Source organism: Excalfactoria chinensis, chromosome 6, assembly GCF_039878825.1.
Source record: "Excalfactoria chinensis isolate bCotChi1 chromosome 6, bCotChi1.hap2, whole genome shotgun sequence".
NCBI classification, from domain to species: Eukaryota; Metazoa; Chordata; class Aves; order Galliformes; family Phasianidae; genus Excalfactoria; species Excalfactoria chinensis.
Genome location: NC_092830.1, coordinates 15,267,235 through 15,284,110, shown reverse-complemented (window position 1 = coordinate 15,284,110; position 16,876 = coordinate 15,267,235). Strand labels below are relative to the sequence as shown.

At 43.4% G+C, this 16,876-nt stretch overlaps 1 protein-coding gene across 2 annotated transcripts in view; it reads left to right on the top strand.

The window, feature by feature from the left end:
* The window catches only part of MICU1 (mitochondrial calcium uptake 1), a 90,585-nt gene that overhangs the window by 16,356 nt on the left and 57,353 nt on the right, over window positions 1–16,876 (top strand). For both annotated transcript variants that reach the window (XM_072340928.1, XM_072340929.1), the window contains exons 4-5: window positions 8,485–8,662; window positions 15,097–15,259. In XM_072340928.1, the coding sequence (XP_072197029.1) occupies window positions 8,485–8,662; window positions 15,097–15,259 (341 nt within the window). The remainder of the gene's footprint in view (window positions 1–8,484; window positions 8,663–15,096; window positions 15,260–16,876) is intronic.

Here is a 16,876-nt window from a genome sequence, read left to right as displayed (position 1 = left end):
ATATCTGTAGGTGCTACCCTCTTTATGCTATTTTTAAGAGCTCTGCTCCATCTTTTAACTCAGCGGCGACAAATGACAGCCTTACGGGACTCTCCTTAGTACTGCTGTGCTGAGGGATTTTCTCTGAAGCTTGAAGGTGCCTTGATCTATGAGTGGTGCCTTGAAAGAGCACTGTGTCCTTTCTGGTGGCTTTTGGCTTCATTATTTTTACCCATGAGCATCAGTGGTAGGAAAGAATCTGATGCCAGGAAATGAGCCCAAGTGAGTGAATTAGGAAAACATCTGACTACTCTGCAGGGAGTGACCTCAGCCGAACTGTGAGACTTGAAGCACAGGTATAGTCCTAAACACACAGTTGAATCATTACGTGTTTGCAATCTTGTATTTAAATGTTGCATAGCAAATCAAATCTGTGATTTGTGCAGGGAAGCCTGCTGGCAATGCGAGAAGCTACTTTGCAAAGCGTCTTGAGACTGCTTCTCCGACAAGGTGATGCTTGGAGTTCTTTTTCATAACACAGATAAGCAACATGAAAGACCTAGTGTTCCAACAATGCTTAAGTTGCACTTTTTACCCTTTCTTTAAAAACAATATGGGTGCCCTCTAGTAGCAGTGTTCCCACCTGCTGCCTCTCCTTTGAATTGAACAACTGTTGGCACCTGCTCACCTTGTCTGCATCCCATAGTGTGCCCTATTTTTCTCTAGCAGTTATCTGGAAAGTATCATCTTTTCAGGAAACAAAGTAATTTAGGAGTGAAGGGAATGCTTTCTTGGCTCAGTAGAGGAAGCACAACCTGCCAGATTTAGGATTAATACAGTGCAAGTACCATCTAGCTTCAGTTCCTGATGTGGAAGTAGTGTCAGTTGTCTCAGCTATAGGGTCTGGTCTTATCACTGCTGTCACTCTTCCCAAGCTATTCGGCTTCTTCCACCTCCTGATGATCCCAGCTGCTCTCTGGGCTGTGCTGAAGAGTGGGTCTGTGGGGAGGGAGGCTGAATTCTTCAGTATGCAACTGAACACCTCACAAGCTGGAGAGCCAGCAGTGGTCCCAGATGTGGCCTTCTTTGGGCTTCCAGATGTTATAACTGTATGGCCTGAAGTTTGTTATCCTGTCTGTCTGCCTTCCTGTGATCTTCCCCTGCTGTCCAAAGACCAAGAGAAGCCTGAAGCAACCTCATTTCCCTCAAGAGGGGATCTTCACTTCTTTGCCAGTAAATCAGATTGCAGAGTCCTTTAAGTATCCAAAACAATAACATCTTTGCTGCATTTAGATAACTCCCATCTTGCAGGTTAACTATGAAAGTCATCCATCAGATGCTTGGAACATTTTTTCCCCTTTCTTCCCCAATGTTTTGCTCAAATTTGTCTTCATTTCTAAACTCTCTTAAATAATTCTAATGCTCAGGCAACACTACTTACCTTAGTTCTATCTTTACTCTCCTGTTCTCATGTCCTCCTTAATGGAAATGAAGATGGATTGGAAAGCAGGGTCAGGAAGACGAGTGCTGCGTGTTGTGTGCCTATAAAGTGCTGTGGTGTGGAAACGTGCCTTTCTCAGAGCACGTGAGTGGGCTCACCAATTTCTTCTTGCTTTGCAGGACTGAGCCTGTAGCTGGCAGAACAGAACCAGATGCTGCAGTGATTAATGTTGTATTACATTTTCACTTCATGGCTTGTAGCACAGATGTTGATGAGAATTCATGTCTTTAACAATCAGAAGACAGGGTGCTGGGATCAATCTTGCCTAAGATTTCTTTGCAGTGGTTAATTAGCAGTGTGGGCTTGTTAGGCTTGTTGGAAAAAAGTGGTCTTTGGATTGATAAACTTATGGTGATATTTTACATTATTCAAGAAACCTGAGTTGTCTGTCTTCAGGGAAACTAAATACTGTCCAGGAACTCAGAGCATGTAAATACTGAAAGTCACCAACCACATCAGTATTTTAAGTTTATATTTGGTATATGTAATGTGACTGCTAAATGAGTAGTGCTGCCATGCAAATAAAGCATGTGATTGCTGGAGGTGAAAATAGACCTAATGCAGGCAGCTTCCCAGAAGTGCTGAACAGGAGCAGTATGTAACGCTGAGCCTTGATTTGAGATTCCTGTACTTACACCTGTTCTAGAATGCATGAAACCAGTCTTGTAGATACATCTTTGTTGTTCCCAGGCGTTCCCCTTACTCTTTGGCCATCTTCATGGGTGTTGTGTGCTCAGCTTGCCAAGTGAGCAAGACTGAAAATCTGAATCTCTGCTGATGGATTGCAGGGGACTTGATGACTTTATCCTCATTAGTAAAAATGGTATGGGGCCAGGAGCCTGGGAGAAGCTCAGCCACTCGATGATGATCAAGTGCTTGTGTATAGATGTGTTATTCATCTGTTTTTAATCCACTGAATGCACCATGTTGGTTTTTGTTATTCTGGCTTATTCATCGCAGTATCATCTAATAGTAAGTGAAATGCCACATGGGAACTTGGATTTATTACATGGGTGGTGTTGTGATTATCAGTAATGCTGGTAATCTCTTAAAGAAGTGGCATCTGTTTAGCATAAGACTTGCTTTCTATAAGTTCTTGTACCTATTTTCTTTATAATCCACTAACTAAAAAGCCTAACTAACAAATCTGTCATTACACCTTTTGCCCTGTTTGCTCTTCAAATATGACAAAGTTAAAACTTACTGAGTGCTCACAACAGCCGAGCATGAGGTCTCAGCCAGCTCGTATAAAAACTAAGCCTCAGGTTCTTCCAGAAAGGTAGAAATGCACACCTACAGTACTGCTCTGTAAGGCAGATCTTAGCCCCATTTAAGTGGAGAAAATCTCTGCTCTTCTGAGAATGTCAGGATACAGGAAATATAAGCCATTATGTTTCAAAGTGAACACTTGCTGTGTTTTTATAGATCTGTCACTTCCAGTAACAAAGTAAACAATCTTCATTTACTATGTGCTCCTGCTGTTTTTGATGACTTTGACAGTAAAAAGACTGTATTCTATTGGGCATTATTCCCTGCTTGGGTATTTGTGCCCCTTACCAGTTACATACAGTACTTAGCTTTTAATTTATACCAGCTGTGTCTAACGGTCTCTTCTTGTCCTTCCTGTTTTTTCTGTTTCCCTGTGTCTGCAGTGTTTGCTTTCAAAGTTCAAGTTGTAACTTTTTTGCATCCTTCTCACCCTTGAGTATAAGCCTTGAACCTCCAATAAAACAGTTTTCAGCTGTTGATAATTGTAATTCTAAGTCAGGCTGTGATCTGGCTCAGTTTTCAGCTTGAAGAAGCCAGGTTCATATTGGCCTTGGGTGTGTTTTGTCTTTATGCAGAGCCCCTTAAAAAGTCTGTAAAATTGGAGAGTGGTTTTCCTTACTCTCCTGTGCAAAATATTTCTTAAAAGCAAGGTCTGCTGTCTGACAGCTGTGACTGGTGGTGAGCTTGTTGTCTCTTGGGAGGACCAGGAATGGAGAACAGGATGCCAGCTTTGATCTTAATGAGTTCCTGCCCTGTGCTTCTTGCTGTCTCCACTCATGTTGAATCCTTATAGGATTACCTGGCCCTCTTGGACCATGCTGTACCATCTAAATGCCCAAGGGGAGTTGCAGCACTGAGTGAAAGCAACTCTAATTTTCTTTGGGAAGAATCTATTGGGTTTGCTGATATTTAAAGTACAGTACACCTGAGCCTCTCTTCATCCTAGAAATCTTAGAATCTTAGAAAGGTGGAGCACACAGGCTTATGGCTTCGGGCTCAGTTTTTATTTTCTGTGTGGCAGATGTAACTGAGCTGTGGCCATGTGCATCAGTCAGCTGCAACCCAGGGGCACCTTCCTGTCTGCTGCTCAGTGAGCTCTGCTTGGAACTGTAAGCAGTGTTCCTGGCTTAAGAACTTACGGTGCGGAAATTTACAGTTCATGAGGGTATTAGGGCAACATCAGTGGGATGCCTCCAGTGTGTCATTAGGGTTGACAACCTTTTGCAAAGCAATTATTTTCCTCTGCAGGCTGGCAGGATGAAGTCTCTGAGGAGTGTCGCATTATTCTGCATGAGCTGAGTTAGCTGTAGGACTGACCTAAAACAGTTAAGGTTCTTCACAGCAGCCTCCTTCAGAGGGGACTTGCAGTAGAGGTCCTCACACTCTGGCTTGTCCATCTGCACTGCATGTTGGTGCCAGCCCCAAATCTGAGTAGAGGGAGTATGTGCAGTCAGCTTGTTTGCTGCCAAGGCAAAGCTGGGTGCCTCCAGCCTTGTCCTGACAGGCAGCTGTCTCACCTATTCATAGCAATTTGCTGGTGATGGAGAGAGCGGTGATAGAATAGATGGACTCCCACAGCTGATTCTAGAGATTCTGTCTGCTCACCTTTCATAGGCTGTGTGTGTATGTATACAAACACATGCTTCCCCTTTTCCCTGGTGTACAAGTCTCTTTACTTATGATATCTCAAATCATATCTGCTACTCGTCCTGTTCTTACCAGACTGACATAAGCCCTGCAGCAGCTGTTCTATGCATATTACAGTTATCTCAGCTTCCTCTTTTCTGTTTTTTGGGTGTTTTTTTTTTTTTTTGTTTTTTTTTTTGGTTGTTTTTTGTTGTTGTTGTTTGTTTATTGTGTTGTTGTTTTGTTGTTTTTGTTTTGTTTTTGTTTTGTTTTTGACAGCAACCTGATGACTTTAGGTCAAGTTTTCCCATACTGTTCTGGACTCGTAACTGTTCCTGCTGCTCTCTGGGTTTCCTCCAGCTTTTCTTTGAATGCACCTCCAGTGGCTGTGGATGTGCTCTCATCAGGGATGTGCCTGCTGCTGGTTGGGGTGGAAGGAAGGATGTACAAGTTTCACAGACTATGCTGCTGTTTCCTTATATTCTTGGACCTATTTTGGGCTATGGCTGGTGTCCAAAGCCATCTCCTCAATCTAATTATTAGTCTCTGGAGCCTGTCTTAATGTTGTCATGTTTTCATTACAGTTCTGGCTGCAAATTAGTTGTGCTGACTTTTGTTAGTATCAAATAACTTGGAAGATAAGGGAGTAAGTAGTTAAAAGTTCTATGAGAAAGGAAGTCCTGAAAAACTGGGCTTTGGATATTCATCATTTGAGGTTAGCAGCCTACTAATCATTGGTTGCATGGAGCTGAAGATGAGGCAGCTCCTCACTTAGTGTCCCCACCCTTGAAGGATGCATATTTTTGTCTCTTGTATCCAAACCAGACAAAGCTCACTCTTGCATTTCATTATGAAAGCCTGAAGTGGCTTTCAACCTCGCTTAGGTGTCTCTGATGTTTGTATGCAAGGAGTGTTGTGGCTCTGTTCTACTGAAGAATGCATCTGTCAGGCAGGATTCGCCTCCTCTGCTTCTGTCGCAAGGTCTTTGCTGACACCTGGATGCTCAAGTTAGATTGTTTCCTTCTGAGCCTACTTAATACATGGTAGCAAGTACTCTTCTGCTGCTTTCAGGGTTAGAGTAACTGAGCACTGTTGTCTCTGGCACAAAGTTTTGTTATTTCAAAACACTTTTGGGTTTGGTTTGGTTTATCTAGAAGGAAAAAAAAAAAAAAAAAAAAAAAAAACCAAACTCTTCAAAATGAGGAATTGTAATTTCTTTAAATGAACAGACTGCAGCTGGAGTCTTTTTCCAGTCCCTTTTTGCAGGATCCTTCTTGGATGTAGATCCTATGGTTGCATGTGTCTGGCTTTCTTGAAGAATGATTTGTGAAGTGAGTAGCTCACACTGAGTAACCCACTATGGTAGCTAGGGGTCTTTCTTTGGTGAAGATGAATGCTGTCTTAGGCTTGATTCTCCAATGGTTAACAAGGGAAGGGCACTAGATAGGTGAGAAATATTCTTTGTGTTCAACTTTGTTCAGCAAAGAGGAAAAACCCCAAGGAGACCAGAAGGTTCCAAGCACAGCAGCTGTCATCCAGGACAATAGTGCTAAGGAGGGGAAGGCTGGCAGCTTATCTGGATGCACAGTTAAGTAAGCCTTGATTACTTCTTCTTCCCTTCACACAGAAGCTGTAGCAGCCAGCCTGCCCTTGCTACCTGAAGAACTGGTGTGCTGACTTGAGCAGGGGAATGGAAATAAAGTTACAGCTGGCACTTAACTCTCCCCAGAAGAGACTGTGGAGTCTCTGCTGATTGGTGGCAGCGTAGCAGGGTGTGATTCTGGATCTGAGGGATTCTTTTGGCTGTGGTGGCGTCTGCTCTGAAGGACTCCTTTATATGGATGCAGTATGGACACTGCAGGTGATGGAGTCCAAGATGTAGAACAGAGGAGGATTGTGCAGGATATAAAATACCTCATTATAGGTATATGTGGGGAGCAGATCCTTCTGTGATGAATTCAGTGAGTGGTTTGGACTGTGGCCTGGAGACAAGGAATAACATACTATTTGCAATCTTGCTTGTGAAATAGGCAATAAATTCTGCTTTTATTCTCATATTTCACTTTGCTTGTATGGTGGGAAGGTAATCCATCTGTAGAGGAGAGTTAATTACCTAGATAAACTAGGAAGGGGGGGAGGCATGGGGAGCCTACTGTGTTTGAAGAGCCTATGTCTGCATCACAGTAGTCAACCAGCTTGACAGCATGATGGATTGAAGGAATGCGTAGGTTTTGCTGAGAATGTTTGATTTGTGAGTTTTATTTATCCCTTCCCTGGTTTGCTGTCAGTCAAGCGTTACAAGAGCGAATCTTCACCAATACAGCTATCCTCTGGCATGTTTGATATGGAGCAGCTTGGCTGTATATACAAGCAATTTTTATTTATTTATTTATTTATTTTTACTGCTTTTTTGTCCCCAGAATCTTGTCCCAAGGGATTCTCTTTGAGCTGCCTGGGACTGATGTCTTGCTGGCAGAAGGGCTTTCCTCATTAGTGCTGCTGCTGGAGTCTCAGCTGGAGCCAGCCATGCCTTGGCCAAAATGAAACTGTGTGGTCACTGGTCTGCTCCCCACGTTGTCCAACTGCTGTGCAGTTTGGTTCAGTGTAAGTCTTAACGATGGTGAGACTTAAAGACTCAGGACCTTTTCAGGAAGCAAAGGCTGGCATGGTACTCTCCATTTTGAGCAAAAAGGCTTTGTTGGTATGCCTCTTCCTCAGGCACTTGTGTGTTTTATTAAATAAAGCTCTCCCAATGTTATGTTTGATGTATTTTCTCACACTGCAGACTAGAAGGTTCTGAGCTGCTTTAACACAGCAGTTGGATACTGGGTTGTTGTGTTCAAAGCAGTGCTGAGCACTTGGTGGCAGCTGTTGGAGTGCTCTTGGTAGTGTGCTGTAGGAGATATCACAACTCAAACAAAAATTAATTTGCTTTCATAGTGATCCTCTCTGTCCTTAAGCATGTGCTTTGGGAGCTTGTTCTATAAAGTTTTTTGCTTAATCCTGTGCCATAACTGTTAGTGAATTATTGAATGTCTGTAAGGAGAGAGCTGTTTACCTTGGTAACATCTGAATTAATTGAAGAACACTTGCCTTGTTGCCTCTTGGAATATGACCTGCTGAGGTTGCTGCAAAGCTCTGTTGCTGGAGAGGTGTACACAGTCTTCTATTTTGCATACTGCATCTGTTTGTTAGGAAGCTGGTAGGATGAAATGAGCAGAGCCTTTTGCTTGAAGCTTGAGAGACTTCCAAAATCCTGTTTAGCTTTTGTTTTTCTCTAAAGGCAGCTTTTTTTTCTTTAAAGCAAGTCATGCTGCTGTAAATAATCACGTTTGTGGTTGCAGGGAGCACAAAGCAGCAGCCTTCTTCTGTTGGCTGCTGGTTAATGAGCAGTACCCAGCTGGATGTGAGCCCTGTACCTGTGATTAGTCCAAAATAAATCCCCAGGTACGCAAAAGTAATGGCACTTTAGCTGAAGTTACAGGCAGGCTGGGATGGTTTCCCAAGCTGTTAGAGCTCTCAGAAAGGATGAGCTTAACCAAACCGTTAGATGCTAAGTTTGTGATAAGTTAACGTATGTGTACAGATTGTAAACTTACTGGTGGCTGATGTGGTCTGAGCTCTGTCTGGTTATTAACAGCCTTATAGGTAAGGCATAGGAATGATGTGGCCTTGTCTGGCTTATGGGTGGATCCTGTTCTGTTTAACCACCTCGACTGCTGGCTGATTGTTCTGAACGTTGCTCAGACAGAGAGGCTTTGAGTAGTGCACTGGCTACAGACAAGGCTGCTGATGATGATCTTTGTGTCAGGTTAAGTGTGAGGAAAAGTAACTCCATTTCTTGTTAAAAATCCCAAAATATTGGGATTTATAGAAGTCATTAGTAGAAGAGAGAAAATAGGCTGTTGGAGATTAAAAACAAATACAACAGTTGTGCTGAATTGGAGACCCTGTTCTTTCTGAATCCTTCAGTGCTGGTAGTAGAAAGCATGTCTGTCACCTCTATAGAAATCTTTATTTGGGAAACTGGTGGAATTTAGTGCTAAAGTGTGCTCTTTCCAATTAGTACTCTAACTTTCTGAACTGTGTTTTCTTTTTGCTTGATGCAGGGCCTATGCAGAAAACTCTGTGAACCATGACTCAAGGACAGAGCGAGGTGAGAAGGTGAAGCACCAGGAGGAGGGGGAGAGCAGCAGCGATGAGGGCAGGAGGGCCGTGGCATCTGGCAGTGAGGAAGCTCAGCCAGAAGGGAGGAAGAAGAAGAGTTCTGGCTTCAGGGATCGTAAGGTGCAAAACTTGGTTATTTTATACCTGCAGCAATTTCATGGCAAAAGAGTGAACTTGCAAAAAGCTTTATTCGTGTTTTGTATAGCACTGACAGACACATAGTCAGGCTTTGGGGCTGTCTTGTTTTTGTCTTTGTTTTCTAATTCTATTCCATTCTATTTTGGGAACCTACTTTCTTTGTGTTATACCTTGAGTTTTTTGAAATTTAAACCTGCCTTTTTGGGAAGTACAGCTCACAGAGCCTCTGAATCGCAGCACCCCTCTGCACCCCTCCTTTTGGATGGCTCTCTGCTTCATAGCTGCTGGGGTGGTGAATGCAAAATAGGGAAGCAGTGAGTGGCTTTAAACCTGCAAGCATCCCATTAGTCCATCTGCTGCGCCTATTTAATTTTTGTATGAAATGTGTTTTCAAGAGGAGGAAACTTTGAGCAATGAGTTGTATTGTCAGCTTGTGACCTGCCTTCATTGATGGGTAATCCCAAGAGCTTTGGGCTGTTCAGAAGTGTCTGCCTGGTTTGGTGCTATCTATAAGCACGCTGTTATTACAGGATGTACAGTTTGGCCTGATGGAGTGTCCTGTAACTGAGAGTTGGCAGGCTGCACTATTTTATTTTTTAAACCTGTCTGGATGTCAGTTTTATTAGGCTATGTTTGATGATTTAATATCTCTGCAGTGCCAAAGAGGACAATGGGAGTATATGCTCTTCACAATTCCTTTTCTATGTGGTTTGCTTCTGGTGATTATTTTAAGTCCATATCCTGGAGGCTGCATGACATTGTGTTAAATTGTGGATAGTCATAGAGTGGCTTAACAGCTTTTCATTTAAAAAAAAGCAAAAACCAAAAAAACATTAATTTCCGTTTGAGGTTGCTGAGTCTTATTCTCTTTTTTTATTATTATTATTATTAGATGACACTAATTTCAGTTGCCATGTGGTGTTTGGGGCTGTCAGTTTTCCCTGTTGTGACATTCTGGTCTGAATTTATGTTGCAAGTTACTACATGGAGATTTGCAGAGTTGTCCCAGGCTATAAGAGTTCCCAGCTCCTCTTACTTTTTCTTGTCAGTTTGCAGTTAGGTAGCCTGACAGCCTCAGCAGAAGTTTCACTTGTGCCACTCAAGGGAAGTAGATTATTTCTTCAGTGTGGGCAGGTGGAGGCAGGTTGCAAAGAGCAAAGATGTAGTTCACCTTCACGCACGCTTTTATTTTTCAGAAAGAACACTTTAATACAGTGAGCATAGTGATTGATCTCTTGCTTGGCTTTGTTGTGTTGGCTGAGGAAGCCAGGGATTGCTCTCTTGCAAGCTAGGACTTTCAGCCAGTTGTTAGGAGACGTGCCTGTGTTGATCAGCTCCTTCTTTCCCATACTAGGCAGAAGGAATGTGGCTGTGTTTCCAAGTAAGATGAGCCAGGCAGGGAGGGTTCTGAAGGGGTTTGTTGGGAACAGCATGCAGCCTATGTGCCTTTGGGCACAGTGCTTGACTTGGGAGCAGCAGCTTCAGTGGGAAGAGTACAGAATAAAACAGATTTCAGTCTTTCAGATACAGGCCTTTTTCTCTCCTGTCTGGAGACCAGATGTGCCTTTTCTGAACCAAGTGCTGGTCTTGCTTTTGCTTCATTAAATGCACAGTGGAAACAGTAGCCTCCCGGGTGCTCTGTGACTGAGTGGACCCAGTGGGGGTGGGTGCTTGATGCTGGAGCAGTGAGTCAGTCTGGGTGCTCTGATGGCAGAGGAAGGTGTGCCCTGCTCCTGACTCACACAGGGTTGTTCCCAGGGCATGCTGCTCCCCTGTCAGTTGGGTGTAGCACCTGGGGAATGCCTGGCTCTTCTGTATGCCCAGTAAAACTAAAAGCAAAGATGCAGTAAAATAATAATAATAATAATAATAATAATGAAATTTAAAACAAACAAACAAACCACACACACACACACACACAAAACTTTTCTGTCTCTTTCAGTAATTAATTGAAAATAGTGTGGGAGTTCTCCTTGAAAAATGCTTTCAATTAAGCTTAATTTCAACACTTGTTTCTTATCCCAGTGTTGCTTTTAATGAAGCTGATCAGTGGTGAAATAATAAACGAGCAGTGACATTGCTATTTTAGGCAGAGATTCAGTGAGGAGGAAGCCCCAGTACAAATCACTGAGAGTAGGGCTGGTATGGTGACCAGTCCAGGGCACGTGCTGTTGTAGTGTGTGCGCTGTGTAGGGCAGGAAAGGAGAAAGTAGTTTAAGGCTTTTTGTTGTTCAGAGGCTCATGAGCAGGTGTATATCACGCAAGTGGGTTGATTTATTGATCTGTTAAAGATCTTGCATGCTTTATGGAGATTTATGTATAGCAGTTGCTGGGTCCAGCAGGTATGCTGCCTCAGAAGCAGTAATTCTGCTGAGACTTCATCTTGGTGTGTGTTACAGCAGGAAACTCCATGAAAACAAACAGTAATTAATCTACCTTGTTAGTATTCCCGGGGTGTGCAATGAAGCTGGACTGCCGGAGATACTTTTCTCTTGTTGTCAGGGAGGCCTCAGTGATGCTCTGGAAGTGAGTAGAGATGTTAATTTAGAGCTTTATTTTCATGTCTGTGTGGGATTATTTTTTCCTTTTAACCCAAGGCTTAGCAGAAACGTGACAGTCTCAACAGCAGCTTCAGTTTTGTAAAGCAATAGGGATTACTTGCTCGTTTTTCTTCTCTCTGCTCTTTAAAGAAATGCCAAAGAGGGACTTTTCTAGTTGTATGCTGACTGGGGACCTCTCACTGCAGGAGACTGCAATTATTTGGGGGTAGTTCTACCATTTTTGGCTGGTCTCTGCTGCATTGAGGGTTGCTCAGAGAGGTGGTTGTGCCCCATCCCTCTAGAAACTCAAGGTAAGGCTGGACAGGATGCTGAGCTCCTGGTAGAGCCGTAGGTGTCCCCGTTTGTTGCAGGGGGGGTTGGACCAGATGGCCTTTAAAAGTCCTTTCCAAATGAAATGATTCTGTGGAATGGAGGAAGTTGTATGGATGCGTGCTTTGCCAGGAGTGTACCTGGAGTGTTTTGTAGGCAAGATAGCTGTGGGAGGAGGCTTGTATAGGATGGTTCCATCAAGATTGTTTAGAATTAGTGTAAGAACCTCACAACAAGGTGTGTGTATGCATAAATGCTCTTTTTATCCTCACTTAAAGAGGAAAAACACCTATATGTCATAGTCAGGCCATCCTTGTTAATGCTCGCTTTCCATTTAGTGCTGAGCCTTGAGTAAGGGAGCTGTTCCCCTTTGCCAGATCACAGCCACTCCTTTCTGGAGCTGCCTTCATGTTAGGCTCAGCTGTGGTCAGAGGTTTTACAGCATACTGGTTAGTTCTTGCCAGTTAGTGAGATCATGTATCCTCAGTGAGGTGATGGTGAGTTCAGTGTAGGCAGCAGGGAAGATGTATTGCTGCATTTGCTCGTTTCTCTGTGAAGTGTGAGGAAAAAGTGACTTCAGTTGTGATGAGAGCAGCCTGTTGGATGCTAAATGTGTTAGAAGAGATACTTTTTGGACCAGATTGAGTTATTCAAGGTCATTCTTTCTACACTTTCAGGAAAACGTGCCATTAGAAAACCCTTAGATTTCCTTCTTTGCTTCCTGATGCTCCTCTGGCTGAATGCAAAATGAGATGGTCAGCTCTACCTGCTGCATTCTCGCACCCTATTTTTGCAGGGATGTTCATCTGCTTGTTTGGAGGAGTGGAATCCTCTCTGCTCTCAAGCTGAGTGTTCTGAACTGCATCCTCATGAGTGCCTGGGAGTCAGCTTGGGAAGCTTTGCCTTCTGCAGTATGTGTGGGTGGAATGGAGGGGCTTGTGTAGTAAAGGGGCTCTGCTTCTGTTGCCAGAGATGATTGTGATGGTCTTTAAGGATGCAGTGTGGAACCTGAGTGGTGCACTGGAAAGTTTCTGTGTCTGAAGTCAATGGAGAATGTAAGTTGCTTTGCTGCAGTAAAGCAGAGGCCTTGAAGGTTTCTCCAAGGCAGGAATAGGAGAATTGGCAGTGGCTCTGATCCTGTAAGGAGGCAACTGTCAGGCTCTGTACCTTCAATTGAGGAGGAGCAGTTGTAAGGCTTGTGCTCTGAAACCAAGAGCAGTTGGCAGCTGCAGACCTGTAAAGTAGTGTCTTAGGAAGATCTCAGACCAGGTATAGAGGAGAGGTGAATCACGGATTCTGAATCAAATTGAATGTGGCAGAATCATCAAGATTCTTGCTTCTGGTGCAACAGCTAAGTTGTTGAGCAAAAGCAGGTACAACCTATAAGCCTGGGTTGAGTGAAAGCATTCAGCAGTGCCTTGCAAGATGTTATTCCCCAGGCTTAGAAAATAAGTCTGAGGCAGTTGGACAAGGAAGCAGGAACCATTGGAGGATGCAATAGATGAAGGGAGCTGCTCTGGGTTCTGCAGATTTCTTAGTTGTCTTACTCTAAGGTAGGAGTGCCTCCCTGCTTTTTTGCCTGTAGTTAGGTGTGGTACTCTCTGTTCTGAGGCCAGGCTGTGGGATAGGAAGGAGTCAGAGGCCTGCAAACACAAGTCCAAGATTGCTGTGACGTAACAAGGTTCCACCTGTCAGGTAGGGGTTTGCAGTTAAGAGCATTTGGGAAGAGCTGGGAAAGTGTGTTGACACATAGTGTCTATCAGTGGGGCTGCAGTGCCTTGTAACCTACCAGTAGGACAGTTGGTCTCTATCTAGTATCCACTAACTTTGTGTTGTAGGGTGCAAAGGCTAGTAACAAGGGGGAGAGGTGAGAGAGAGGCTCTGTGAGCTGACAGATGGCTGCAGGGAAGAGAACTGGTTGTAGGGATGTTTCTGTGTTCCTGATGGGTGTGACCACCCCTAGGTACAGTGGTGCTAGGAAAAGTGGGAGGAGGGTTTGAGATAATGTCAGTGCCACATCAGTACCATCACTGGTGCCAGTTGGGACTTGCTGTCAGTGCAGCATATCCTTGGTGTGGGGTGCTGGAGGACTGAGCTATGGCATGTGCTGGGGAAAGGCTCTGTGATCTCTGGGCAGGGGATTATGAGCCCTTTGACAGATTATAGAGGGTGTTTTCTTTCTGATTAACACCAGGGTGGAAATGTCCTTTGACTTTAACAGCAAGGCTGAAAAGGGACCAAAGATGCCTTGGCAGTACCCTTGATCTTGCCTGGTGTCTTCCAGCAGATTGTTGGTTTTGTTCTGTGACTCTTGGCCAGAAGTACTGAAAGCTTTAAGTACATGATGGACTAAATGTTTTATAATACTGCCAAAACGAAAAGCTAAACTAATAAAGAAAGTCCTCTGCTCTAACGTGTAACAGAGTATGGGTCTTTTTTGTCTTTTTTCCTATTAGGGAGTGATTTTGTTTATAAAAGCTTTCTGTTCTTTGATTAATTGTAGCTGTACACTTGGGGGAAAATAGTTCTAGGTACAAAATAATCACTACTGGCAACAAAGAAACAAATGAGCGAGTGGGCTGACTGACAAACACTTCTGTGGGCTTTTGCCAAGGTGGGGAAAAAGGGGGGTTGATGATTAAGCCAACAGCTGTGACTCCAAGTGACTCTTTTCTTTTTCCAGTCCTCAGTGTGGAAGTTTGCTCCCATCTCTCAATGGTTGCTCTATTTCCATCAGTTCATATACCAGTCAGCAGCCACACCCTTCAGCATTCTGGTTAAAAATGCTTTACAGAATCACAGAATGACCCGGGTTGGAAGGGACCTCAAGGATCATGTAGTTCCAACCCCCCTGCCTAGCAGGGCCACCAAACATACGCCTTTACTAGATCAGGTTGCCCAGAGCCCTGTCCAACCTGGTCTTGAACACCCCCAAGGACAGGGCATCCACAACCTCCCTGGGCAGCCTGTTCCAGGACCTAACCACTCTCCTAGTAAAGAACTTCCCCCTAACATCCAACCTAAATCTTCCCTCTTTTAACTTAAAACCATTTCCCCTAGTCCTGCTATTATCAGCCCTTACGAAGAGTTTACTCCCCTCCTGGGAGTAAGTTCCCTTCAGGTATTGAAAGGCTACCTTCAGGTATTGAAAGGTATTGAAAGGTATTGAAATGCTTTAGATTAGCAAACTTTTGCTAGTGGTGCTTTGTTATGTTTAAGGTGGATACTCAAGTGTTTTCAGGGTTATTTTCACTTAATTCTCCATAATGATGGAGGAGAAGCAAAGCATACTACCAGTTAATTCTCATGTTTGTTCTTAATCCTGTGACATAAGGAGCTGATACCTGTAGCTGATACCTGGTAGCTCAGGAGCTGTGTGTAGGAGGGATGTTTTGGACCCTTTCAGCATTATTTTTTTTCAGATGCATTTCTGCTGTGCCCAACTTTGCAGCATGGCAAAACTTTCACAGTCTAATGATGGCTGTTAGTTCTGGTGTCTCAAGTGGAAACTCTGTGCATCTAATGCTGGTTAAACTTATTTTACAGGTGATGGAATATGAGAACCGGATCAGAGCCTACTCCACACCAGACAAAATCTTCCGATACTTTGCCACTTTGAAAGTGATAAATGAACACGGTGAATCTGAGGTTTTTATGACACCGCAGGATTTTGTGAGATCGATAACGCCTAATGAAAAACAACCAGAACGTAAGTGATGTATGTGTGTAGTAATTGGAGAAACCAGTACAGCAATAGGGAGTAAACTGCAGGCTCTGCTTACCCGATCTTTAAATTTCCCATCAAACTGTTCTGTTGTTGGCTATTGTCTGTCTTGTTATATTGCTGTGTGCAGCACAAAATGAGGGGGTTGCTCTCTGACTCGTGCCTATATGATAAAGTTGGTTTTGACCCACACTTTATGCTAATGTAATGGAGTGCAAGCAGGTAGCAGAGAGAAGTGATGAGCAGAGGAGCAAGGTAGAGGGCTACCAGCTCAGCCTTGCAGAAGCTGCTCATTGCTCCATGTGTCTGTGTAAGCTTGTAAGCAAGGCTTCCTTGCAGTGTTCCCAAATAATGGTAATAATTCAGATTTGTAAGTGTTGATCCCAGTACATCTCTTTGGAGTTTTAAACCTAGGGTTTCTAGGGACAGAAAACAGCTCCTGAAACTGGCTGTTCCAACTCTTTTCCCAAAAACAAGATTAGCCTGATCTCTTTACCTTTGTTTGACTCTGTTTGAAGTACTACTGCAGCATAACATCTCTTTATTATGAGCCCTTGAAGGGATAGCCTCCTTGCATTTTTTTAATAGTGATTTTTTTTTTCAGTTGGATCGCTAACAGATCAGTACCTAAACCTCTAGAAGGAGGAGCTAAGGCAAGGAAAATCTTATACATGAAGAGGTACAGGCAGCCCTGTGTGTCTGACTGAGCTGCGGTGCTTCTAGCTGGGATGGGGTTCCTCTCTGCCTGCTCCAGATTCCCTGTTTGATGTGAAGCACATCAATAGCGGCACCTGTAGGGATTTGGAAGGCAATAGGCTGAAGAGCAGTGTTGTTTTTTCTACATATGAATAGCTTTCCTGAGCATGTGGTAGGAGTCTGAGCTTTATGGGGTTCACTCTTTTGTTTTGCAGGAGACTTATATTTTGGCTGAGTTGTAGGAAATAAAGCTGCTTACTCTCCCACAGGGCATCTCTAAGAAGGAAACTCCCTTTTCTGAGTGCAGACATTAATGAAGAGTCTTAATCCCCAAATGTTAACTTTTTCTAAGTGGGGTTCATATAGACACTATGAAACTGTTTCTGTAACTTATGTGACAGCTGCTAAATAAATACTTTACACTTGTGCTTAGAAAACAACAATATGGAGTGTGTGCAGGAGGGAAATCAAAAATAGTCCTATCGTTAGCATTAGAACATGCTGTTGAATTAATATGAATGTCTTCAACTACTTCTTAAGAGCTACAGCCATTTTCAGATGAATTATGTGGTTTCGCTGGTGCTGGAGTAGTTTGAGCAATAAACAGAAGATAATGTTAGAAGTTACTGCATTTGTTACTAGCTTATGCATCCAAAGCTCCTTGAATTAGTGCTCTGAGAAGTAGTAGCACCTGGTTGAATGTGAGTCTTCCCGCCTAAATTATTTTTTTCCCCTCAATTTGTTTAAAAATAGAAGCCATCCTATGCTTAATTTTAAGACATTTTGTTCTCTTCTACTTCTTCTGTGCAATGTACGTTGTTGGTGCATTTTAAAGTGTATGCAGAAAATGTGAAGGAGCGCTCAGCAACATCTGCTTTGGAGACAAACCAAGGTGAACAGTTTGTC